Source organism: Tamandua tetradactyla, chromosome X (genome assembly GCF_023851605.1).
Source record: "Tamandua tetradactyla isolate mTamTet1 chromosome X, mTamTet1.pri, whole genome shotgun sequence".
NCBI classification, from domain to species: Eukaryota; Metazoa; Chordata; class Mammalia; order Pilosa; family Myrmecophagidae; genus Tamandua; species Tamandua tetradactyla.
In genome coordinates this window covers 100,720,480-100,747,678 of record NC_135353.1, presented here as the reverse complement: position 1 = coordinate 100,747,678, position 27,199 = coordinate 100,720,480, and the positions used below count along the sequence as shown (strand labels likewise).

At 40.5% G+C, this 27,199-nt stretch overlaps 2 protein-coding genes, 1 long non-coding RNA gene and 1 pseudogene across 4 annotated transcripts in view; 2 read left to right on the top strand and 2 right to left on the bottom strand.

The window, feature by feature from the left end:
- TEX11 (testis expressed 11) overlaps positions 1-679 on the bottom strand; it is a 483,245-nt gene extending 482,566 nt beyond the window's left edge. Inside the window, exon 1 of one of the 2 annotated variants that reach the window (XM_077147058.1) lies at positions 255-679. The gene's annotated coding sequence lies outside the window, so the exon portion shown is untranslated. The remainder of the gene's footprint in view (positions 1-254) is intronic. The other variant, XM_077147060.1, reaches the window with a different exon arrangement.
- LOC143672180 (uncharacterized) lies at positions 384-16,313 on the top strand. Its single transcript, XR_013169656.1, has 3 exons — positions 384-576; positions 12,159-12,313; positions 15,926-16,313. It is a non-coding gene; the product is annotated as an uncharacterized LOC143672180 (long non-coding RNA).
- Positions 7,531-13,091, bottom strand: SLC7A3 (solute carrier family 7 member 3). Its single transcript, XM_077147061.1, has 13 exons — positions 12,971-13,091; positions 12,715-12,859; positions 11,309-11,708; positions 10,818-10,976; positions 10,469-10,646; positions 10,191-10,303; positions 9,843-10,065; positions 9,530-9,669; positions 9,325-9,427; positions 8,917-9,083; positions 8,568-8,734; positions 8,121-8,229; positions 7,531-7,980 (listed from the first exon to the last, which is right to left on the bottom strand). The coding sequence occupies exons 3-13, from the start codon at positions 11,676-11,678 to the stop codon at positions 7,847-7,849; spliced, it is 1,863 nt and encodes a 620-aa protein (XP_077003176.1). The 5' UTR covers positions 11,679-11,708; positions 12,715-12,859; positions 12,971-13,091; the 3' UTR covers positions 7,531-7,846.
- Positions 16,314-19,914: 3,601 nt separating the features above from the next.
- The window catches only part of LOC143671971 (ubiquitin-conjugating enzyme E2 Q1 pseudogene), a 50,384-nt pseudogene continuing 43,099 nt past the window's right edge, over positions 19,915-27,199 (top strand).

Genomic DNA, 27,199 nt, shown 5'->3' with positions numbered 1-27,199 from the left:
TTGCCCCTCTCCCTTCACCTAAAAGTCAGCCCTCAGAAGCTCAGTAGGCCAAAGTTATTGCCTCAGGGCCATTCTTTAAAAAGTGTTAGGATAGGGCGGGCCACGGTGGCTCAGCAGGCAGAGGGCTCGTTTCCCGTGCCTGCCCACGAAAAAAAAAAGTATTAGGATAGTGGCCACATCTTGCTGTTACAAACCACTCAACTAGCCTGTGCCTGAATCCTCCTCTAGCCCGTCCTCCCCACTAAAACACTCACCTCACCGAGGACCCGACAACGCCAAGTTGTCTTCTCTTCAGGCTCCTTCCACACCACAAGATGACGCTCACAAAGCTCCTCCCCTCGTAGTGACGCAATCAACTGCCTCGCCCAACAGGCGCTGCCCTGTATCACAGAATCTGTGCCTTGGGGCGCAGTCTAGACCTTAGGCCCTAGGGATGTAGTTCAGAAATCTAGGGTGAGAATCACTGAGAGCAAGCAAGTATGATGATATAAGAAATATACTGCAATCAATTGAGAGAAGAATGCAGAGGACAGGGATTACAGGAAAGATGAGAGCAGACCTTTGGACTGGGGGCAGGTGGGTGAAAAAGTATGTTTCCCTCTGATTATTGAAGAATGGCAAAGGTCAGAAATTGAGGAGACTGAAAAATCCTATAGTTCCAAGACATGTTTCTGTTGCCCTGCCCTGGCCAAATCTGAAGGAAACTACCTAATGCCCCCCATCTCCCACCCTTGCATGCTCACAGTAAGATCATATGTTCCGTCTATCTTCAGACAAATGGTTTTGGGGGTGAGGGTGGGATATATAGGTAAACATGTTTGATTCCAGCTAAACTTGTGGTAATGTTTGCAGACAAGAAATTGAACTGTTCTGAAACCTCCACCCAGAGACAGCAGATGCTGAATGTGTTAAGGCATGATTGCCTCCAGATTTGGAAAATAATCCACAATCAAAACATTAACAAGTCTCCTACTTCTTCCTTCACACACCCTCTTTGAAACCTTGTGCATCTCAGTCCAGATGTAGAAATGGCTGGCAGGATGAACAAGAGAAATTGTGGCTTCCATTCTGGGAACATGGATAGAGTTCCCTCCTGACCCTGAAAGTCTTGGAGTCAGTCCTTATATATCACAGAAAGTAATGAAGGGCTCTAAAAATAGTTTTTCCCCTATTCAAAATTTTCTCCATCTGGATCATATAGTACAGTGAAGAGAAACAGGAAAACTGAGAAAGTATTGCTATTAACTTCTCTTCTTTTGCATCCTCCAATTTAATATGTCCTCATTTCATAAGTGTAGATCACTAAATTAGGGAAAGAAGTCTGATGAAAGGGGCAGTAGATTATCCCATAGTTGACAGAATTCCCATACAACATATACTAGTGCCTTGATTTCCTCTTCTGTAAAATGGGAATAAAAGTAATTATTTCTAGCCTTCTGGTTCAATGAAATACTGTACATAAAGCATCTAGAACAGTGGCTAGCATATTGTAGGCACATGGCAAATGTCAGTTTCCATTATCATTCACCCTAACCTCGTTGGCATACTAAGGACTCCCAATTCCCATCATCCCACTCAGGCCTCTACTTCCAGCACCATGACTTATTTGTTCATGGATCAATAAGATGAACAAAAAAAGTGATAATGAGACCTCATCTCTCAAGTCTACAGTGGCCCTTTCACATAAATCGCAGACCTCTTAGTGATTAGTAATGCTCATAGTAGAGTGAAGATTATCTTATTAAAGATTATGTAAAGCATACAGGAATCACATGACTCTATTGAATAATGCTCATCACTAATATGACCCCAAAGTCAGGACTACAGAGCGGACACCAGTGCACTGAAACAATCAGTGAATCAAGGAAAATACATAGAAAGGGTGAAAGCCTTTACATTGAATGGGCATCTTCAATTTCTTGTTTTTGATCCAAATGACCTTCCTAGACATTAAAAGCCAAGTGAGGATTAAAAGAGAGAGAATAAACTAAAAAAGAGGGGCGGGAGAGTGAGCAAGGAAGTACTAGGGAGGAGACCGGAGGGGAAAGAAAAGAAGCAGGTGCATATTGAGGAGCATATACAAGGGTGAATAATAAAACACCACTAAGTGTCACTCAACATGCTGTGCATTATCTTCCCTACCCTAGCATCAACTATAAATGTTCTGCCCCTCCCTGTAAAAAATTGATACAGAAATGGTGAAATGTATATAGTGCATAAGGCAGGTGAACAACTTGGACTCTAATGAGATCCTATTAAGACTCTCATTAATACAGTGGATTAAAAGAAAGTAAGCAGCCAGGAATGCAAATTGGGTAATAAGGTGTATTACACTTTGTTAGAAGAAGAAAAACACCTTCAGAATAAACATGAAATTATAGAATAATCATCAGAAAATTCTAAAACAGAAGTATTAATGGAGTAAGGGAGAAGGGGCTTTTTCCATCAGATGTTAAAACTACACTAAAATGGAAAAGAATAGAGTCTAGAAACAGATATGTAAAACAAACACACACACACAGAAATGATTCAAATCGGGGGGGAAATGGATTATTCAAGAGCATTGAAAGGAATAACTGGATAGTAATTTGTAAAAAAAAAAAATAGATTCCTACTTTATTTCATACACCAAAATAAATTCTAGATTTATCAAAGATCAAAATGAAATCATAAAATTCCTTAAAGAAAATAAGAGCAAATATTTTATAAAGATGACAATGGCAATATCTGAACATGATCTGAAAACCAGAATCAAAAAAGGAAAAATGATGATGTTTTACTACATAAAGCTTTAAATCTTCTGCATGACTCTATAAACAGGGTTGAAAGACAAACCACAGCCCAGAAAAATTTTTTCAATATATATCACAGATAGTTAATATTTCTAACACAAAAATAGCTCTTAAGAAAAAAGACAAATACTCCAAGTAAATAAATGAGTAAAGAATACGCTCAACAATTCACACAGGAAGAGACAAATAACCAATAAACACATGAAAGATGTTTGACCTCATCTGTAATCATAGAATGCAAATTAAAGCAAGGTAAGTTTTTCATCTATCAGATTGGCAAAGATTAAAAAGATGAGCAAAAATCTCAAGTTGGCAAGATACACATAACAAACACTCTTGGACACTGCTGATAGAAGCATACATTATTGCAACTTTTCTGGAGGGAAGTTTGGCCATGTGTATCAAATTTTAAATGTGTTTATCTCATCACTCAAGAATTTCTCTTCTAGGAATTTTCCTAAAGAGGAAATTGGGAAAATGTGCTAAAACATATTAAGGAAACATTCACTGAATCATTGTAAACCACTTCAATGTTCACCAGTAGTGCACTAGTTACGCAACTTATGGTACGTTGGGGCCATACAATGGAATACTATACAGTCTTTAAAACATTATTGTGAAAATAACCTGTACTTATAAAACTGGGAAAACGCTTATATCATACTGTTGAGTTTAAAAAGGAAAAAAAATTACAGAGAAGGTATGTAATACGTATGCAAATCTTAGGCATACGTGAACAAAAATTGTCTGGAAAGATATTTAACAAAATGTTAAGAATGTTTGTTTTTGGATGGTGGGATTCTGAAGAACTTTTACTTTCTTCTTTATATTATCCAGTGTTTTTTAATTTTCTATAATAAACACATTTTTATCTTGAGGAAAGCTATTTTCATTTAAAAAAAAAACACAGGAAGATGAGGGAGTTTTTATCTGATGGGTATGTAATTTTCTCAACAAACTACGAGCAAAGTCAATAGAGAGTAGGAAGGAGAACTGTGGGGAGTGTGAAAGAGGTAAGAAATCGTTATTTCAGAGTGTTGAGCATCTAGTTGAGGTTAATGCCCAGTTTGCTGCCCAGTTAGTTAGCTTGCCCAGTTGTGTGATTTCCTCTGACATTCCTGAACTGCACAGGTGAAAGAATGAAGAAGATGTTTGGATTCCTCCAGAGGAACTCTGGAGTGCTACCTAGGGATTGAGGATATTTGCAAACGAGTGACGATAATGATAATAAATTCAGTAATTTATGTAGGAAAGGGAGCAAGTAAAGATTGGAGTAGAGTGAGGAAAAGAAAGAAAGTGTGTGGGAAGGAGGTCAGTGAATTGGATGATTATTGAGGCCACTTGAGGAAGTGAGCTGGGAAATCTAGGAGAGTTGTGGACAGAGAACTTGATGTTTAAATTATTGATTTCAGAGATGCACATTCTGGTGATGGCAAGATCTAGGGTATGATCATGTGAGTGGGTAATCGAGGTGGAATTCATTGAGTCAAACCACAGAACCACTCCCTCCCTTCTTCAATTTTATAACACTTATCTACACACTTCAGTTCAGGCCTTAGAATTAATCGCCTTCAAGAGTCTGACCCCAGACTAACTTTCCTGCCTTCTTTTTCCACTTCACTCCTTCAAATTCCTAGGCTCCAGGCAAAATGAATCACAAGCTTTCCCAACTTCTTGCTTTTGCATAAAATGTTCCCTCCCTCTGGAATGCCCTTCCCCATTTCTGAAATAACACATTTTACCTACCCTTTAACTTCTGCTTAAAAGCCTCAATATCCATGAAGCCTTTCCAGACCTCCCTTCTGTGAATTCTCATAGTACCCCATCCATACCTCTTAAGACAACAATCCAAAAGTTCTCCCCTCATTCCCTCCAGCTACTGCCCCCAAATGCTAGCCTATAGCTCCTGTATTCTTTTCCTCACCCTACAATCACTCAACCCACTACAATTGGCTTCCACCCCACCACCTGATCAAAACAGCTCTTGAAGTGATCATCAATTACCTCCTAAAAGATAAAACCAATCAACCATTTTCAGGCCTTACCTTACTCAACCTGGGTATCTAGGCAACATTTTACATTTTTGACTATTCCTGAAAAGTTCTTTCCTCCCTAGACATCCACACAGTGGTTCCTCTATCTCTTCCTCAAGTGGCCTCTATCTCTTCACAGAGTCCTCCTCCTCTATCTGTACCTTAAATGTCAATGTTCCCCAATCTTTTTTATGAGTATTATAAAAGGAATGAAAGCAAAATGATTGTACGGAATGAAAGCAAAATGATTGTACCTGGTTAAAAAACTGAAAAAAGTACATCAAAGAAATCAGAGGTTAACAGTTCCTCATATATTTTTCTAGAAAAAATATTTAATGTATAAATACATCCTTCTCTTTTGTTCTTTCACACAAATCTTTTGTTCTTTCACACAAATGTTCTGCATCTTAGGGTTTGAACTTCATTTTATTTTGTTTCTATTCAATAGTGTATCTTGGAGATCTTTCCATATCACCTATTGACACCAACATCTCTATCTCATTCTTTTTAAAGGTTGCGTAAGTATTCCACCAAATAATGTATTGTCACTTATTTAACTAGGTCTTTACTGATGTACATTAGGTGGCTTCCAAGTTTTATGCTGTCGTAAATATCATTGCAATGAATATCCTTATACATATAAAAAAATTAATTCCTATGAGTGGAGTTGTCAGATCAAAAGGAACGTTTTTAATTCCAGCATTGTCAAATTGCCCACCACAAAATTTACATGAATTTATATCCCCGTCATGCTAGGAAACTACCTGCTTCCCCTCACTTTTACCAATACTGAGTCATTTAAATTTGTTTTGCCAATTTATAAAGTGAAAAAGGAGATCTCATGATTGCTTTGATTTGCATTTCTTTAATAGGTTGAGCATCTTTTGTTATATTTGTAAGGTGTTTTTATATATTTTTTGGAAAATGGTTTACATCTTTTACTCATTTTTAAATCAGATTATTCATCTCTCTTATTGATCTATAGTCCTTTGTATATAAAAGAAATCATACAATCTGTGCTCACATTTTTTTCTTCTTTTGATTTTGTTTATTTTACCCCAAGGCAATCTTTAAGCCCTCACAGCTTCTATCACATACCCAACTATATTTCCCCTGAGTTGATGACTTCTAAACTATAACTCTCTCCCAGAGCACTATCCTAGCTCCAAGTTCCAATTGTCTACTATATATCTTCATCAAGATGAAGCTAAACTCCTGTATATATTTATAAGCTCAGCATATCTGATACTGAATTCATCTTTCCCCAAATATGCAGTCTTTCTTATACTGTCTACATTGGGTGCTGATTTGACTATTCACGCAGAAATTTCATGCAGAAATTTATGTCATATACTTCTTTGCTACCTCCTACCTCCAACTGACCAAAACAAAAAAAAAGTACATATATATATTGCCCAAATGACTGCAATTCCCTCCTAACAAATTACTACTAGCAATGTTGAACAGTAGTCAAAGAGCAGTCTGCAGAATCAGACAGAACTCGGTTTATATCGTGGCCCTGGCCTTTCCAAATCACGTAACCTTATGCACATTCCTTAACCAAAGCCTGTTTTCCTCAACTATAAAAATAATTATCATAGCCCTGCTACATAGGGTTATTTAAAGGCCTAAGTAAGATTGTATATACAATATCTGCCATATGATAAAAAATAAATGATGGTTATTATCTGCCTATTCTAGCTTCCCCCACCCTCTTCCAAGCCAGCCTCCATATTGCTGCCAGACTGACAAATCCACTTAGAATGTTTCAGTAACCCCCCCACACACACACACCATTTGTAAAATGACATATGAATTCCTTTGTAGAGTATACAAGGCCTTCCAAATGGTCTCTGCTATCTTTCACCAATACCCCATATGAACTACACTTCAGCTATGTTCAACTATATACCATACCCTAAATACAATATGCTTTTCCACACTTCCATGCTTTCATGCACACTGTTTGCTGATAGACAAGTGCTCCCTTCAGTCCACTTCATAAGCACCTACTCAAGACTCGAGTCAAGCATGTCTTTCCTACTGCTTCCACAGAACTCAGCACCGACTCCTGTACTGGTATAAATCACATTGTTTTGTAGTCATCTCTTAACTTGTTTGACCCCCCTCTAGACTGTGAACTCCTTGAGGGCAAGGATTATGTTTTATTCATGCTTGTATTCCCAGCATCCAGACAGGTTCTGACATTTTATAAGACCTCCATACCTATTTGTTGACTAAATGAATGAATGAATAGTTCTTGGTCTGCTACTTCTATAGAAATCAGTATGCATGCACACATACAGCCCTTTACTAAATCCCCCTTACTTCCCACTCATCCCTCTAAGCAGTGCCAAACACCTCAGCCAAAATTTCTTTTGCCCAGGCAGTCACAGAAATCTGGGACTGGTCCAACTAGAAGGGGTGGTACAGGAGACAATGGTCTCAGTGTAGGCCCTGACCAATGTCAGTGTTGAGATCAGAGTCCACCCCCCAATCCCAGAGACACGTATTGTTGTCTGCTTATTTAGAACCTAACCTTTAGTGTAGCAAGGGGAAAACATATCTCAAGATCATTATTTTTAAGTGTGACTAGACTTGATGGCTGTTTATACCACCCTTCTCGAGCCCTGAGCCAACAAGAAGCACACACAGGCATAACAGATACTCTTGTGGTGACTGGGGCAAACAAAGGACATTTCTCTGAAGTTCTCCACCCTTAAAGTCAGGTTCTACATCATCTGTAGCAAGCAGAGAACAGGACATAGTTTCATTTTTTACTTTCTTTTAATGATAATTTTTTAAAAGCCAGTAAACAACTACAGACACAATTTTAAAAAGTAGACAAGCAAATAAAAGTAGACAAGAAGCAGCAAAGATACATCCTTCACACCACAATAAATACAAAGCTCTATTAGTATCCCCCAGCCCCCCTGCCACGGGAAGCCTAGCTCTCCCCGGGGTCAGGAACCATCTCCATTATAGTTCAGGGGGACCAGACAGCACCCAAGTGTGATGATGTCAAATTGAATGGGCACAGGAACTGCTGCTCAGATCAAGGTCTACAGTTTTGGTCCTAGGCTTGGATGGGGGTTGGTCACTCTTAACCTCTTTAAGGCTGTGCCGTATCCCATAGCTGAAGTAGATAACAAACCCTAGTGGGGAAAGGGGGCTGTGAGCTGGGGAAGCAGTGACCTATTAAGGTTTAATAAGTCTCCTACTCAAGACCAAAATGGAAAGGAGTTGGAATAGGATACCCCTCTAAGAGGCCTTCTCTCCCTAGAAAGATACTTACCAATCAACATCCATACCCCAAATCGGGCCCAGGTACCAGCTGTCATCTGCATCATAAGGTAAATGTTCACAAAGATGCTCAGTAGTGGGAGGAGAGGCAAAGCAGGCACCTGGGAACAGAGTAAAATCTTCTTTGCATATACCACAGAGTATTGTAAAAAGAGAGTCCTAGTATACCCAAATAAGGAAAGGGAAAATCCAATCCTTACCCATGTGTGCCTAATCATTTAGTATACCTCATTGGAACTCAAAGAACAGGCAGAATATGGGGAAATGTAAGTGAAATGTAACTAAAGACGGTCAGAGAAGAAATCTTTGGCCTAAGTACCTCCTATATTTTCCATTTCATGTCCAATTAAAGGTATCTATGAACCTGATTAGGTCTCAAGGTATCTGGTGCCTATTCTCCCAGTATGGGTTGGTGGGGGAAAAGAAAGAGGACATGTACCTTGAAGTGAAGGGAAGTGGAACTCTGTGGCTGCCTCCAAATGACCCCAGTAATCCCAGTAATAAGCATCAGGAGTAGCACAATCACTGCAATCCACACTGGGTCTCCAGAAAGCAATGGAATTGGCCACTGGATCAGCACCAGGCATAGGACAATCAGCAGTACAGCTACCAGGGTCAAGTTGGAAACACCAAAACCAACTCTTGAGACCAACGTGTTAAGACATCAGGCAACACATTCCAAGAAGAGTAACCCTCTCTCTAGTTCTTCCTCAGCCATCATATGCCACACACTCTCATCCCATCATGTTGACCTCAGAGCCACCCCAGAGAAAAATCTCACTGCTTACCAAGCAATGAGGAACAAACATAGACAACTTGGCCAGAGAGGGGAGTAGGGATGGAGTTGAGTGGGCAAAAGAGTCCCTGGAGGGTCAGCTTCTCTGCTTCAGGTATCTTCTCCTCCTGCAATTCCACTTCATCTTCTTCATTCTTCATCTCCTGGTCAGGCTGATACCTGAAGTAAAAGCAGGAAGGAAGTGTTGAACAGCCCCTAACCACTTTCCACCTCCTCCCAGGCAGCTTAAGCTTCCTCTTCATCACTTCAGGGTAGAAGCTCTTTTTGGTAGAGAAAGATACCTAGCTTCCTCAAGGAGAGCCAGGATGATGAAGGCAGAAGAGGAAAGAGGACAGATTCCATCATTCCTCATCTAAGAATAAAAACCCAAACCATCGGATACAGAAGAAGGGAGTCTCACCTGAGGATAAGAACACAAATAGCCACCAGGGAGTAAGCAAGCAGGGTCCCAATAGACATGAGGTCCACAAGATCAGTGAGTTCAAAGAAGAATGCCATGAATGCTAAAATAAAGAGACAGAAAACAAGAAATGAGAGACTGAAGGGAATAGCAATGTTAAGGGGGTTGGTAAAACAACTAAGTGAAGGGGAAAGGGAATTTTCACCTGCGATAATGCCAGAGATCACTATGGCCACTATGGGTGTGCGCGTACGGGCGTGGATCCGGGCAAGGACACAGAACAGAAGACCATCTTCCGCCATCGCGTAGATCACCCGAGGCATGGGGAACATAGAGCCCAAGAGACTGGAGAGAATGCCCAGAAGTGGCATGAATTGGCTGGGATCGCTTTTCCCAAACATGTGTGGATAAGGGGGTTCCATCTCTCCCTCGCAGCCCTTGTAAGGGGTATTTTCCTCGTACCGAGTGCTATAACCTGAGACTCTGACGGTAGAGGAGAATAAACATTTGACACTGACCTGGTAGAAAGAGCACAGAGTGAACCAACAGCCACAGCATAACGGGCCGGGGCCCACCCAATATAGAGAAATGCCTCAGGCAAGGGGCTCTCAGGTTGAAGCTGGTAGTAAGGCATCATGAGCGTGAGTGAAGAAGAGACACCAAAATATGCCAAGAAGCAGATGAACAGTGAGATCACAATGCCCATCGGTATGGAACGCTGAGGATTCTGGGCCTCTTCCCCTGCAGGAAGCGACACAAGGTTCTGAATCAGGAAAACAGATTCACTACCCTACTATCCCTAGTCTGCATGCAGCCTAAGCACACACTGGGCCCAAGATCCCGAGAGAATGCAATGACTGTATTACCAGTGGTAGCAATACAGTCGAAACCAACAAATGCATAGAAACAGGTAGCTGCTCCTCGGAGAATCCCCTCAAAGCCGAAAGGCACAAATCCTCCAGAGCCTAGAGGGCCCAAACTAGAGTGGAAAAAGGAATGGAAAAAGTGAAGGTGTGTTCATCCAATTCTGAACCTTTTCTGTAATGGAAAACTACTTAGCTAGGTCTTCAAGGCCCAGCCTCCCTTCCTCCTCATCCTCCCCCATGTTCCCAGCTCTGCAGCTCCTAAGAGTGAATCTCCTAACCTATAGGTGTCATTGGGACCAGGAATGGCCAATTCATAGTCCTCTTCCGTGAGCTTCCAGTTGTGCAGGTCCCCCTTAATGAAGCCAGAGATGACAACAAAGCCAAGAACTAAAAGGTTCACCCCTGTGAACACTTTGGTAACCAGGGCAGACTCGCTAGCTCCCAGGGCCAGCAATCCTGTGGGAGAAACATTCAGAATTCAATCCACATTTTGTTTCCCTGCTTCGATGTGGCAAGACCCTTCCTTTTCAGCTTCTCTTCTCCCCCACCATAATGATGTCCACCAACCCCTTACCAGGCCTGCTTCTAGTCTTCCTCCCCCATCATTATCCCTATCCCTTGCCTCACCCGTGAGCAGCAGCACAAGGCCCATAGCAAAAAAGTCTGGATATTCTGCGAGGATGTAGGGTACATGCAGTGAAATGCTCCCCTGCAGGGCCTGGGAGATTTGATTCCCAATCAGGTTGTCAAAAGCAGAGCTCCAGGCCCGTGCCACACTGGCTGTACCTGGTGAAGCAAAGAGAGAAACAGGGGGTCAAATTCCCTCCCCCCCTTTTCTCCCTCCCCCACATCAGTCTCACATGAATCCCTGCCATTTTCACCTATTCTTATTTAAAACGAAAACAGTCAATTAAGGAAACCAGGACAAAGGGGAGTAGAATGAAGAATTCCTCCACCTCTTCAACCCTCCCAGCCTCACCTCCAATAAACAAACATATAAGGGATGTTGAAGTCCTGTGAATCATGAAGAATGCTTTAGTTTCACCATTCCACCCACAACTCCTGACCTAAAGCCTCTTTGTTGGCTGTGCAGTTCCCTCCCTGTCCCACCATCTCACCGATGACATAGGAGAGGATGAGGTTCCAGCCAGTGGTGAAGGCCCAGAGTTCACCCACAGTGACGTAGCTGTAGAGATATGCAGAACCAGAACCAGGAACCCGGGCACCAAACTCCGCATAGCACAGCCCAGCCAACACAGAAGAGAGGGCAGCCACCAAAAAGCAGATCACAATGGATGGTCCCGCTTTATCTTTGGCCACCTCGCCAGCCAGGACATACACACCTGCACCCAATGTGCTACCCACACCCAAAGCCACTAAATCCAGTGTGCTCAGGCATCTGGCAAGGCGAGTCTCAGCCATGCCTGGCTCCAGTGCACGTCTGCGTACCAGCTTTTGACCAAATCTGCAAAGTGCCTGCCACAGCATTCTAGCTGGAATTGAAGAGGATGCAAGGATCTGGTGAAACACAAGACAAAAGCCCTTCAATAGGGCTCATTCTCCCTAAGCTCTGAGAGTGAATCACAAGATCCACACTGCCAAGCAAATGCTGGGGCCATTTAAGAGACAAAGGCAAGTCACTTTACCTCTAGCCTTATTTTCTTCACATATAAGTAGGAATTAATACTTCACAAGGTTTGGGGAAGTATTAATTTCAGAGAAGGCATGTGAAAGCTCCCTACAGCACGGTGTCTGGCACCTAGTATATACTCAGTCAATATTAGTTCTTTCTGCTCTGGACAGAAAACTAGAGGGTTTATCCTAGATCCCAGCCCAGAGACCCTGTAACTTAACGTCTGTTCTCTGACCTGTTCCTCCTTGGAAATTAAACAGAACTCAAACCAGGAGAGGCTAGCCACTTAGGGGAGAGTTCCCCTTCTCTGACCCAATATCCTCATTCCTGTTCAGTGCACGCCCCAAGGCTTCGAATAAGAATTGGCCTTCGGCGCGCCCGGAGGGAGGGGGACCCACCGCGGCTGCAGATCAAAAAATGAGCCCCGACTCGATCCCATCCGTCCTCACCAAGCACACACCGCAGAACCGGCGCTGCCGTCGCCTGGAGGGTAAGCAAATGTTCCCCCACTTCCTCCCGCCCCGCTAGGCTAATCCAGCAAGCATCAACAGTGAGGCGGGGCTTCAACATCTAAAGATTTGAAGATGCGCCCGAGAGAGGCCCGGGAACAAACCAAGATTGCTCACACCCTCTTCTCTGCAGAGAGGGGGGATTCCGCCGGACGCCCTTCCCCTAGCCCCCTGCCTCAGCTCCCAGATTCTTACTCCCGCATCTGAAAACGGTCTGGGGCTGGGGTGGTGATGGGAGCCCAGGCTCCGGGGGCCGGGGTCTTGCCAGCAACAGGTCACGGCCCGGTGGATGCAACTGCATACCGTGGTTGCCAGAGAATCGCAGGTATGCCTGAACCCTCGCCCGTCCCCCTTCACACACGTATCGGCCCCCAAGGCTTACCCGTGAGCTGTTGCAAGCCCAGAGAGCTGAGAGTCCCCGATCGGGTTCGGTGGCGCTGAGTTAAGCCGAGTTGGGCTGGGGCCGCGGAGTTCGGTTCCTCAGGCTTCAAAGCTGCTGTTTGGGGTCGTTGTGCGCCAAGCGCCCCCTATATACACCGGGAGGCGGAACCCGTAACGTCATGGGATCCCACCCACCCCCACCCCGCATCCTCCTCCCTACACACACACACACGTAAACACACCACATCACACCCGACCTAGGCTTTGCAGAAGGAATTGCGTGGGGCCTGAGACTGCTTCCCATCCGCGACATCAAGCTCCTTGTGGTGTGAAGGGTGAGAAGGGACGGGGTGGGGGTGGGGTGTAGCCTTTCCCCAGTTTCCTCACTGGTCTTCAGAGCAGGACAATAAAATGCTCCCTGGCCAGAATCAGGAAGAGGAAGGCGGTGGGGAGCGGGAGGAACAGCAAGAGGAGTCTCCACCTCACTCTCCCTCAGCCTTCTTTTTAGCTTTCTTGAGTACTTGAGATTCCGGATTACTCACAGCGGTCTGGCCCCGACCTCTCAGCTTTCATCCTCAACTGAGGACATGTCTAGATGCAATCTTTAAGCCTGAGAAAAATGGAAGATGGTTTCAGATACCACCTGTACATAGAGAATTAATTCCATTTAGATTTCTAGGTTCCAATCTCTCCACAGTTCGGTCTCCAGCGCCTATAAACATTAAATTATGAAATATCAAATTCTGTCAAAACTGAAATATTGGAGGGGTAGCTTATTTAATTCCATTATACTGATGAGAAAGCTGAGGCTCAGAGGCATGACTTGCCTGAAGCCACACCATAATTATTTGTTGACCACCTTATTGATAAAGCCTAGCCTGTTGGACTACAATACCTGCCTCCCACAGACACTATATCTCAAACGCAGAAGAGAAGGTGTGACAGTGAACAAAACCAAACAGGGAGATGGGCCAGCAGCTAGGCAGACCATTTTAGCCTAGGAGTTTCTAGAAACAGAAGAGGAACCTAGATCATCTTGGGTCAGACCCATAGCCCATCCAGCCTAATCAATGTTCTTGTTCATAAGGGAGAAACAAGGGTTGTGACAGCATGGTTCTCATCCACCAAAACATCTCTAGGGTTAAGGATGGACTTAAATATCTTTATTTCCTTTAATAATTCATTATAGGTATGACACCTACCAATCTGAAGTCTAAATCCTTTTTGAAGTGATATTTTCAGAGAGGTACAGCTCCATTTAGGCATTTGTCAAATATTTATTGAGCCCTGTGTTTATAGAAGCTAGAATAGCACTGAAGAGACTACAAAAGAAACATAAAATACAATTCTTGCCCTCCTAGTCTTAGCAATCTAGTTAGGGAAAGAAAACACACACAACACAATTGAAAAAGTATTGCATAGTGGTTAGGAGTGCAGTCTTCAGAGTTAGACTAAGTTAAATTCACAGGTTGGCCACTTAGTAGTTTTGTGGCATTGAGCAAATTATCTAAGGTCTCTGAGCCTCAGTTTCTGTATTTAATACACATATTTCAGAGGGTTGTTGTGATGTTTAGATACGATTACGAAGTCAAGTCTTCCTGTCTGGCACATAGGAAGTATTCAGTAAATACGAGATATATGTTCAGAATAAGATATGTGTGTATTTTATTATTAGATTATTTGATTGCTTATATGAGGTGATTGACTTGATTATGGTATTGAAAATCAGTGGGATAAATATTCAGAGAAAGAAGTCATCAGTACATACTGGAATATACAAAGAAGGCTTCGATTTGCAAAGGGCTGGGGAGGAAAATCAGCAGGGACTTAAGCTGAGCACTGAAGGATGAAGGTTTGGATAAGTTCTGGATTTATAGAAAGGCAGAAAGTAGTCAGGAGACCATGGGGAGACCTGCCTAGTAAATGTAGTGTTTGCTAGGATGCAATGGAAGATAAGGTTGGAAGATAAGATAAATGGACACCTCCTTCTTGGAGCCATAAAATTTATTACTCAATATGTAAAGCGGTAATTTTTACCATTAGTCATAAACTCACAGTAGTTCATTCTAACAGTGGGCTTAAGAGGTACTCAATTATTTAACAAAAACTTGATTAATTAATTAGAAGGTTCAAGGGGCACACTCCAATTCTAGCCTTCCAAGATTTAGTGAACAACTATCCTTGTTCACCTTCATGCATCCCTTCCATGAATTTATAGACTTCAACTATATTCCCTTTCTCAGTTTTTATTTTCTTCAGAAATCCCATGGTCTCCTCAATCATTATGAAACTTCACCAACCCCAGTGGTTTAATGGTACAATGACCAGGTGCAAAACGTTGAATTTTGTTTAGTTAATTTTATTATAAAAACAGTTTAACACTGATGAAAACTGGAAAAAAAAAAAGCCACTCATAATTCCTAACAAACCAACTATGTGTTTGTATGCTCAGTTGTACACACACACACACACACACACACACAAAAACACACACACGATTTTGCGTTCTACTTTTTTCATTACCAAATATTTTTCAAATAACTATTATCCTTCAAAATTATCATTGTTGATGGTTGCATAATATTCCATAACATTGATGCACCTTAATTTAACACAAACATTTATTAAGGTTTTTTTTTCTGGTTTTCTTCTATTCCAGGAAACACTGCAATGAACAATGCATTAATACAGCTTTTCTATTTAGTTGAATCTCTCTTTCTTAGGCTAGATTCTCAGGAGTGGGATTATTGAGTCAATCAATTTTAGAACATGTTCATCATTTTATAAAGAACTCATGTACCCATTCCCAATCCTCTTCATTTCTTCCCACATCACCAAAACCACACCCCCAGCCCTAGGCAACCATTAGTCTACTTTCTCTTTCTATAAGTTGGCCTATTCTGGAAATTTCACATAAATGGAGTCATACAATTCTTTTGGTCTTTTGTGACTGACTTATTTTGCTTATTATAATAATTTTGAGGGTTCATCCATGTTGCATGTATCAGTACTTCATTCCTTTCTATTGCTGAATAATCTTCCACTGCATATTGTATACAATGTGCCTATCCATTTATCAGTTGCATATTTAAATTGTGTCTATCCATCAGTTGAAAGATATTTAGTTTTTCTCCATTTTTCAACTATTATGAATAATGCTATAAACACTCATGTACAAGTTTTTTGTGAACATATATTTTCATTTCTTTTAGGAATAGATTTGCTGTGCCACCATGTGAGGAGCTGCTGAATGGTTTTTCAAAGAAGCTGCGCCATTTTATATTCCCACCAGCAGTATATGAGGGTTCAAATTTTTCCACATCCTGTCAACACTTGTTATTGTTTATCCCTTTTGATTATAGCCATCCTCATGGGTGTTAAGTGGTATCTCATTGTGGCTTTGATTTGCATTTCTCTGATGGCTAATGATGTTGAGCATCTTTCCATTTGCTTACTGGCCATTTGTATATCTTCATTGGAGAAAAATCTATTCAAGTCCATTGGCCACTTTTTATTTGGATTATCTTTTTATTGTTGAGTGGTAAAAGTTCTTTATATATTCTGGATACTAGACTTTTATCAGATATACAATTTGTAAATATGTTCTCTTATCCTTCGGGTTGTCTTTTCACTTTCTTTATAGTGTCTTTTGAAACACGAAAATTTTTAAGTTTAGTGAAGTCCAATATACTAATTTTTTGTATCATTTGGCTTTTGGTATCATATCTAAAAAACTACTGCTTAATTCAAGGTCACAAAGATTTACACCTATGTTTTCTCCTAAAAATTTCATGTTTTTAGCCCTTATGTTTAGGTGTTTGGGTTAATTTTTTATATGGTATGAAGTAGGGGTATAATTTCACTCTTTCTCATGTGGATATCCTGTTGTCCCAGAACTATTTGTTGAAAAGACTATTTTTTCTCATTTAATTGTCTTGGTACCCTTGTCAGAAATCAGTTGACAATAGAATATCGGTTACCAGGATATAGAACGAAGCTAAAGAATGGGGAGTGGTTGGTTAATACATACAGAATGTTTAACTAGGTTGAATTTAAAAGTTTGGAAGTGGGCAGAGGTGATGGTAGCAAGATATTGTCAGAATAATTAACAATGCTGAATGGTGTATGAATGTGGTGGAAAGGGGAAGTTTAAAGTCATGTTAATATGATCCTTGGGTGAAATGTTGGGAAATAGGATATTTACATGATCTCAAAGTACCACCCTATAGATTAAACATTGATTATAGAGGGAAAGATACCTATATTAATTTTCTATTTTTGCTGTAACAAATTACTACAACCTTAGCATCTTAAAACAATGCAAATTTATCATCTCACACTTCACGTAGGTCAAAAGTCTGGATGGGATGTTTGGACGGAGTCTCTGCTCAGGGTCTCACTGGGCTAAAATCAAGGTATTAGCAAGTTCTCATTCCTTCCTAGATGCTCTGGGGAAGAATTCACTTCCAAGCTCATCCAAGTTGTTGGCAGAATTCAGTTCCATGTGGCTATGGGACTGAGGTCCCCATTTCCTTAATATATGACTGTCTCTATCTTCAAGCCATCAACAGGTCACCAAATTCTCCCCCAGCTTTGAATCTGTCTGACGTCTTTGGTCTTCATCTTCTACTTTTAAGGGTCATATGATTACTCTGGGCCCAACTGGATAATCCAAGACAATCTCCCTTTCTTAAAATCCACTAATTAGTAATCTTAATTACTTTTGCAAAGTCTCTTTTCCAAGTAGTATAACATAGTCACAGGTGTAATGCCAGGGAGAGGGGGTCATGGGCACCAAAATCCTGCCTACAACAGTATCTCTATAATGGAAAGGTCTGGTGGAACCTACCTTAATCAAGTGATCAAACTTAGCTCCATGAATAAAGGTACAAATTGAAATTATGGGCCTCTAGATGTGATGCAACGAGAAGTATGTATTATAATTTATGTTGTATTTTTGCCAAAAATATTTCATTTGCATCTAATCATGAGAAAATAATCAGACAAATACAGATTGTGAAACATTCTCCAAAACAAATGACAACTGGCCGGAACTCTGCAAATGTCTTGAAAGACAAATAAACGAACATTTTTAAAACGTAGAAGAGATTAATAGGCCAAGAAGTGATCAGCTCCCAGATGAAAAGTCAACGCAACTTCCTCTGATATTTTGTTCTAGTATGATCTGCATGAAGATTTTTGGGGACAAATGGTACTCTCCTGTTCACATTACCTTTCCTCCTTCCCCCTTATTCTCTCCCTCTTTTCTTCCTTCTCCTTTCCTCTCTTTCTTTATTTCTCTTTTTCTTCCCTCCCTCCTTCCCTAAAAATAAAGATTAGGGAAAAAAATGTAGAACTATTCCAGATTGAGGGAGACTAAAGAGACATGACACTAAAGTGCATATTCCTCTATTGGAATTTGGATTGAAATAAAAAAAACAGCTATAAAGGACATTATTGGGACTATTGGGAAAATTTGAATATGGGCTGTTTATAATGATGATGTTGTATCAGTATTAATTTTTTGTGCATGGCATGATAATGATAATGAAGCTATATAGGAAGATAATATCTTTGTTCTCAGGCAATACATGCTGACGCATTTAGGGGTGAAGTGTCATGGACTCATAAATGGCTCAGCAAAAATACTGCACAAACGTGTACATGTGTACATATGCATGTGTGTGCATGCATTGCAAGTGTGTGTGTGTAGTGAGAGAGACAGAAAGCAAATGTGGCAAAATTCTGACAATTGATGACTCTAGGTGAAGAGTCTATGGGTGTGCTGGTTTGAATCTGTTATGTACTCCCAGAAAAGCCGTGTTCTTTTAATCCAAATTTATGGGGTTAGACTTATTGTTGGATGGGACCTTTTGTTGTTTCCATGGAGATATGACCCCACTGATTCAAGGTGAGCCTTAATCTGCTTACTGGGGTCCTTTAAGAGGGAGACATTTTGGAGAAAGCAGTTGCTTATAGACAGAAACTCCCTGGAGTTGCTAAGCAAGGACCCACAGAACCTGAAAGACCCAGAACCTGCAGAAACCCAAGAGAAGATAAAAGATGAAATCCAGAGTTGCCCTGGAGAAGCTAAGAAAGAACTCTCTTAGACAGAGAAACACCCTGGAGACACTAAGAGAAGACCTGCAGGACACAGAGATAGAGCCACTGGAATCAGAAGCTGAAAGCAACGAACCAGGAGCAAGGATCAGCAGACACCGGCCACATGCCTTCTCAGCTGACAGAGGTGTTCCAAACGCCAGTGGCCTTTCTTTAGAGTCCAGGTATTATCTTGTTGATGCCTTAAATTTGGTCATTTTCATGGCCATGGAACTGTAAATTTGTAACCTAATAAATACCCTTTATAAAAGCCAATCCATTTCTGGTATATTGTATTTTGGCTGCTTTAACTACCCAAAACAATAAGTATTCATTATACAACTCATATTACCCATAGGCTTCAATTGAAAAAAATTAAAAGTTTTCAAATGATCACACTTTCATTGATGATATCCTACTTTTTCTACTTAACTCTGTAATCCATTTTGAATGTACTTTGGGGTATGAAATATGAGATTATACAAAATTTGAATTTTTACCAAGATACAAATCATTTCATCTAAAACATTTCATTAATCATTCTTTTCTCAACTGTTTGATGTTGCCTAATTTATGATATATTAAACTCTTAAATATACTGGTATATACTTCTAGATTTTTTACTTTTCCATTAATCTGTATCTACTTTTATGCCAGTACATTAAATTTAGTTTTTAATTTAAATATCATAAAAACAAAATTTGTTCATAGCAAAAAAAAAGATATTAAGTAAAAAGTAAAAGTTCCCCCCAAAAAGAGCCCCTTTCCCACCTCATTGTGATATCCCCACTGTTAACAGTTTCTTTTGCTTTCTTCCCCATTCTCTGCCTATACAACAACATATATGCATAATATGAACACAGATGTCTTTTAAAAATACAAATAAGATTATATCATACATGCCTACTAGACCCAACTCACAGCCCTCCCAGCAAACCCAAGCTGGTAGTGAATCCCTTCCTGGGAGCTGCTTCAACAGGAGTCCCCCCAACCCCACTCCCATCAGCTGTTCAGCAGCTGCTAGCCTTTCTGGACAATCACAACTCCTCTGTGCAGGAGGAAGTAGACCTGGCAGCAGGCGGAAGTAGACCTGGCAGCAGGCATGGGCCACAGCCGAGTCCCAGTCTGCCCACCCCAGCAGTACTCAGATGACGAGAATGACTATGAGGAGGAGGAGGAGGACGTGCAGAACACCAACTCTCAGAGAAGCCAGAGTCCTCGAGTGGCACCGCAGATGGGCAGCTGTCAGTGCTGCAATCTAACACCATCAACGTCCTGGCCGAGAAGCTCAAAGAGAGTGAGAAAGACATTACAATTCCTCCGTCCATCAAGACCAGCAGTAGGGCTGGGAGTCCAGCTGTGGCAGTGCCCACACGCTCGCAGCCCTCAACCACCCCCCAGCAATGAGAGCATGAACACAGCCTCTGAAATCGGCAGTGCTTTCAAATCACCACTGTGCTTGCCCATCTAGTCAGCCAACCCGATGCAGCCCTCCAGCCCTGCACCCCCCCACATTTCCAAGGTGCTTTGTGGTGAGGAGGACAGCCTACTGTGTGTTGACTGCGTACCCTACAACCTCACTGGTCATTGTCCCTAGAGCCTGGGACTCAGTCCCAGTCCAGCCCCTCAGTATGACCATGTGTTCCTCTTGTTAGGAGAAGCAGAGACAAGGCTCCTTGCAGGAAGTTGGCAACACTCAGCTCTCCCTGCCACATCAGCTTCCTCAGCTTCTGCAGGACACCCAGAGTTGTAGACAGACCAGAACTGAGACAAACATTTAGAGCTCCCCTGTCCCCAGAGTGCCTGATGCCAAGGGATAATAGGTCCAGCACTCCCTTTAGAGTACAGGCCCAAACAGCCTCATGGCCTCTACCAGATGGTTTTAAAGGTGACCCAAGCAGGCCCCTTATCTGTATATAGTGGTTGGGTGTGCGGCTAGCAGATGTGGCAGCTGCCTCTCCTGGGCTGAGCACAGTCTGATCCCTCTGACCCCTATAAATACCAGATCAGTGGATGAATAAAACTCTTCTAAATACTAAAAAAAAAACAAAAAAAAATACTTCATACATATTCTTCTGCCCTTTACCTTTTTCTTCTTAAATATATTTTCGGACTGCATTCCAGATCAATACTTAGGGGCCTGTTCACTCTTTTAAATGGTTGTTTTACCAGTTTAAAGCTATTATATACCTCCACAAAAGCCATGTTTTAATCCTGATACAATCTTGCGGAGCCAGACCTACTGTTAAGAGTGGGAAACTTTGATTGGATTGTTTCCATGGAGATCTGACAGACTCAGTTGTGGGTGTGGCCTTTTTTAAACATATTTTTATTGTATGATATAGCATATATACAAAGTTAAGAAAGAAAAAAGCAATCATTTTCAAAGCACACTTCAAGAAGTAGTTATAGGACAGATCCCAGAGTTTATCATGGGCTACCATTCCATCATCTCATATTTTTCCTTCTAACTGTTCCAAAACACCGGAGGCTAGAAGGAATATTAATATAGTAATTCAGCAGCCATACTCATTTGTTAAATCCCATTTTCTCTGTTATATCCCTTCGTTCTCCTTTAATCCTTCCCCCAATCTATAGGGATCTTTGGGCAATGCCCAACTCTCATCATTAGATGAAGAGTTGACTATACCCATTCAAAGTGGGTCTTGATTAGTTTACTAGTGTCTTTAAAAGGGGAGATGTTTTGGAGAAACCTCAGATGCAGATGCTTAGAGAACAGTTGCTTCAGAGCTGACAGAGACATGGATGTTTGGCGATGCTTGGAGTGCCAACAGAGAGAGAGCAGATGCCTAGACATAGGCAGAGCCCAGCTCACACTACCATGTGCCTTCCCTGAGATGCTAAGCTAGCCAGAACCCTGAGTTGTATCCCAGAGGAGCTAAGTGAAGGCCCACTGATACTTAGAGAGGAAACCACTGGCATCAGAAGCTGGAAGCAATGGAACTGGGAATAAGAACCAGTAGACACCAGCCACATGCTTTCAATGTGACGGACATTGGCTTTTCTCGAGTTAAGGTATCTTTTCCTGGATGCCTTAGTTTGGACATTTTCCTGGCCTTAGAACTGTAAATTTATAACATAATACTTCATAAAAGTCATTCCATTTCTGGTATATTGCATTCTGGCAGCTTTAGCAAACTAATACTATTGTCTAATATAGTGTAGATCATCTATAATTTATTTAACAATCCTCTATTAATGCACATTCATGTGGTTTCCAGTTTTCTCTCACAGCATTATTTTTTAACATTTTTATTGTTAAATATAACATATACACAAACAAAAGAAAGAAAGAAAAAGCAATGATTTTTTAAGTATGCTTCAACAAGTAGTTACAGAACAAATTTCGGATTTTGTTATGGGTTACCATTCCGCTATTTCAGAGTTTTTATTCTAGCTGCTCCAAAACACTGGAGACTAGAAGAAATATATATGTGTGTGTGTGTGTGTGTGTGTGTGTGTGAAAAATAACATTTATACAAAAAAGCAGTAAGTTTCAAAGCACATCACAACAATTCATTGTAGAATAGATTTCCAAGTTTGGTATGGGTAACAATTCCAAATTTTTAGGTTTTTACTTATAGCTGCTCTACGATACTGGAGATTAAAAGAAATATCAATTTAGTGATATTAAATATAGCATTAAGTATAGCAATCATACTAGTTTGTAAAACCTTACTTTCTCTGTATAACTCCACCATCACCTTTGATCTTTCTCCCACTCTTTAAGGGTAATGTTTTCATGTTGAAAGGGGCTGTCAGTAATATGAGATAGGGGGATAAAACTAGTTAATGTTCTGGAGAGGTTGGCCCTTCTGCATTTCAGGACCTATTTGGTCCAGGGACACATCTGGAGGGTGTAGGTTTTTGGAAAGTTACTCTAGTGCAGGAAACCTTTGCAGAATCTTACATAATGCCTTAGGTGTTGTTCTAATTTGCTAGCTGCTGGAATGCAATACACCAGAAATGGAATGTCTTTTAAAAGGGAGAATTTAATGAGTTGCTAGTTTACAGTTCTAAGGCCGAAAAAATGTTCCAATTAAAACAAGTCTAAAGAAATATCCAATCAAAGGCCTCCAGGGAAAGATACCTTGGTTCAAGAAGGCCGATGAAGTTCAGGGTTTCTCTCTCAAGTGAGAAGGCACATGGTGAACACAGTCAGGGCCTCTCTCTCAGCTGGAAGGGCACATGGTGAATACAGTGTCATCTGCTAGCTTTCTCTCCTGGCTTCTGGTTTCATGAAGCTCCCCGGGAGGCATTTTCCTTCTTCATCTCCAAAGGTCGCTGGCTGGTGGACTCTCTGCTTCATGGTGCTGCAGCATTCTCTGCTCTCTCTCTGAGTCTCCCTGAATCTCCAAAATGTTTCCTTTTATAGGACTTCAGAAACTAATCAAGACCCACTCAAATGGGTGGAGACATGTCATCCCCTAATCCAGTTTAACAACCATTCTTAACTAAATCACATCAACCAAGGAGATGATCTCATTACAGTTTCAAATATACAGTATTGAATAGGGATTATTCTACCTTTAATAAATGAGATTTATATTAAAACATGGCTTTTCTTAGGGGGCATACTTCCTTTCAAACCAGCACAGGTGTTCTTCAGGATTGGCTGGAATGGTTTTGGTTGGGGGGTGGCAAATCATGATAGGTAGCAATGTCTAACTGAAGTTTGTATAAGAGCGACCTTCAGTGTAGCCTCTCAACTCTATTTGAACTCTATCAGTCACTGATATCTTATTTGCTACACTTCTTTTCCCCCTTTTTGTCAGGATGGAATTGTTGATCCCCTAGTGCCAAGGCCAGACTCATTCCTGGGAAGCATGTTTTAAATAATAGGTGCTTTACCATATTTTAATATTTAAAGCAATGCTTCTCCTTTTACAAGGTACTCCAACCAGTTTATTTCTCAAAATAAAACGATCATTTTACAGACAGTTCTGCTATAATGCTTGTTTTTGAAAAACAAATTTGTTCCAATGTGATTGAATATCAGGGAATAATTAAAGCAGAATGCAATTTTCACTTTTGCTTATGTGCTCCTTTGTCTGCAGGAAAAAATAGATAAAGACAGAAAACCATGCCCAGATGAACCACATAACAAACACATGCACACCCCTTAGACATTTAACAGTTATGTCATTTCACCATGTGTAATGAACTACACCCCGATCGACATCAGATATGAAAGCGTTCCATCAGGCTTCAGATAACTCTCCCTCCACCACTTCATAATAACTCCCAAGCTAATCCTCCCAAAGCCCACTTCCACAAACAGTCTTCAGCTCTTTTTCAAGAAAAAGTGCCATAGTTATAGTTCTATTCATATATTTCTTATCATTTGAGATGTGTAAAATTGTGATGCCACTTTTATTACATTCCTATCTTTTTTACGTGTCACTGACAAAGAGTTTTAGTATTGTGCTTCTGAGCCTATTTTCTCCATAAATCCTGTGGTTTTTATTACACAATTTTGCATAGATCAGTGATCTTCAGAAATGTATATGTTGCCTTATAGCAGAACTGACTGTATTTAATTTCAAGAAAAATTCTGTTAGGGATCTAAATGAGATCACAATGAATTCATTAATGAATTTGAACAGAACTGACATTCTTATAGTTTCTCTATCCAGAAACAAAAGATGTCTGTCCTTTAAAGTAATTTTATAATTTTCAGTTAAGCTCTGTAGTTTTCCCTACAACCATGTCTCTCATTGGGTTTATTTTAAATATTATATATAATATATATATAATTATATATATTATATATTTAATAAGTACTATATATATTGCTTACTATAATGCTGTTTTAGTTTCCTAGGCTGCTGAAGCAGATACCATGAAATGGGCTGGCTTAAACAATGGGAATTTATTAGCTTACAGTTTGAGGCTGAGAAATTATCCAAATCAAGGCATAATCAAGGCGAGGCCTTCTTCCTGAAGCCTGGCTGCCAGTGATCCTTAGCTCCTCTGCTACAGGGCAAGGCACATAGTGGCATCTGCTGGTCTCTCCCTTCTCTTCTGAGTTTCATTGATTTCAACTTCTTGCTTCCATGGCTTTCTCTTTCTCTGTATTCATTTCTTTTACAAAGGACTCCAGTATTAGAATTAAAAACCACCCTAAATGAGGCGGGTCACACCTTAACTGAAGTACCCTCATCAAAAGGTCCTGCTAACAATTGGGTTCATACCTACAGGAATGGATTAAATTTAAGAACATGTTTTTCTGAAGTACAAGGAGCTTCAAACCACCACAAATGCATAGGACCTCTTTTATTGTATTTTCTAACTGATTACTTATGCTGTGAAAAGTTTGCTAGTGAGTTTTGTGTATTTCTCTTACCTGAGAGAATTTACTGAACTTCCAAAATTAATCTATTAAGTATTGTAGTTATATGGCTTTTCTTAGGCACACAGCTGCATCATCTTCACATATTATTGTCTCTTCCTTTCAAATTTTGATTCCTCTAATTTCTGTTTCAAATCTTATAGCATTTGCCAAAACAATATTAAATAATAATAACAATAACAGGCATCTTTAAAATTTTAAAGGTATCGTGACTGGTGGTTGGGGATACTCTTTACCATATTAACAAAATATCCTTCTCTATCTTAAAAAATTATTTTATTAGAAATGGATGCTTACAACATTGCTCCGCATAAGATGTTTTCTTTTACCCTCAATTCTCTCTCTTTCATTTGGCATTCTTTTAGTTGCAAGCAAATATTTCAAACCTACAGGCCTTTGCCCATGCTGCTTCTTTTGTCTGAAATACCCTTCCGCTCATTCCGCTCTGTACATATAATCAGTAATTCACAATATCATCACATAGTTGCATATTCATAATCATGATCATTTCTTAGAACATTTGCATCAATTCAGAAGAAGAAACAAAATACAACAGAAAAATAAAATGAAAACAGAAAAAAATTTACATACCATACCCCTTACCCCTCGCTTTCATTTACCACTAGCATTTTAAACTAAATTTATTTTAACATTTGTTCCCCCATTGTTCATTTTTATTCCATATGTTCTACTCATCTGTTGAGAAGGTAGATAAAAGGAGCATCAGACACAAGGTTTTCACAATCACACACTCACATTGTGAAAGCTGTATCATTATTCAATCATCATCAAGAAACATGGTTACTGGAACACAGCTCTACATTTTCAGGCATTTCCCTCCAGCCTCTCTACTACATCTTGAATAACAAAGTGATATCTACTTAAGGCGTAAGAATAACCTCCAGGAAAACCTCTGGACTCTGTTTGGAATCTCTCAGCTATTGACATTTTGTCTCATTTCACTCTTTCCCATTTTGGTCGAGAAGGTTTTCTCAATCCCTTGATGCTGAGTCTCAACTCATTCCAAGATTTCTGCCCCATGCCACCAGGAAGGTTTAAATTCCCGGGAGTCAAGCCCCATGTGGACAGGGGGAGAGTGGTGAGTTTGCTTGCTGTGTTGGCTGAAGAGAGAGGCCACATCTGAGCAATAAAAGAAGTTCTCTTGGGGGTGACTCTTAGGCTTAATTTTAAGTAGGCTTGACCTATTCTTTCTGGAGTTAAATTTCATATGAACAAACCCCAAGACTGGGGGCTCAGCCTATAGCTTTGGTTGTCCACACTGCTTGTGAGAATATCAAGAACTCAACTTTGGGAAATTGAGTTTTCCCCCTTTCTCACCATTCCCTGAAGGGGACTTTGCAAATACTTTTTTTATTCACTGTTCAAATCACTCTGGGATTTATCAGGGCATCACTCTGGACAAACCCACAAAATCTCATGTGCTACTCAAGGTTCCATGTACTTATGGTGTTCAATTAAGCTGTCTACATAAGTTATATTAGGAAATGCACTAGTCAAAATATAAATTTTGTACCAAATAAACATTTTTTGCTTTAGTCTCACACATAAATTGAAATTTTAAAATATTAATTACCCTCTATTTTCAGCACCCTGCAGTAATGACATTCATTCATTCTTCCTCATGCAAAAACATTTTTAAAATTTGTACATTTAGTCACTATCATTATACACTCTAGGCATTCCTAGATTATACCATCTCAATCTTTATCATCTGTCTTTCTTTCTGATTGCATTTGTGCCCCCAGCCTTCCTCCCTCTATCATTATCACGTTCAGCTTCATTCAGTGCTTTAACATCATTGTATTACAGTTAGGTAGTATTGTGCTGTCCATTTCTGAGTTTTTACATTCAGTCCTGTTGCACAATCTGTATCCCTTCAGCTCCAATTACCCAATGTCTTACCCTATTTCTATCTCCTGATGGTCTCTGTTACCAAAGAAATTCTTCAAGCTTATTCACTAATGTCAGTTCATATCAGTGAGACCATACAGTG

Bases quoted from the DNA above. Each gene is read 5' to 3' on its own strand.
- SLC7A3 (XM_077147061.1), bottom strand. From the start codon at position 11,678: ATGCTGTGGCAGGCACTTTGCAGATTTGGTCAAAAGCTGGTACGCAGA. The intron at 10,647-10,817 runs GTGAGGCAAGGG...TTTCTCCCACAG, and splicing joins CCTTGTGCTGCTGCTCACGG to GATTGCTGGCCCTGGGAGCT. The intron at 10,066-10,190 runs GTAATACAGTCA...CGCTTCCTGCAG, and splicing joins CGACTGTATTGCTACCACTG to GGGAAGAGGCCCAGAATCCT.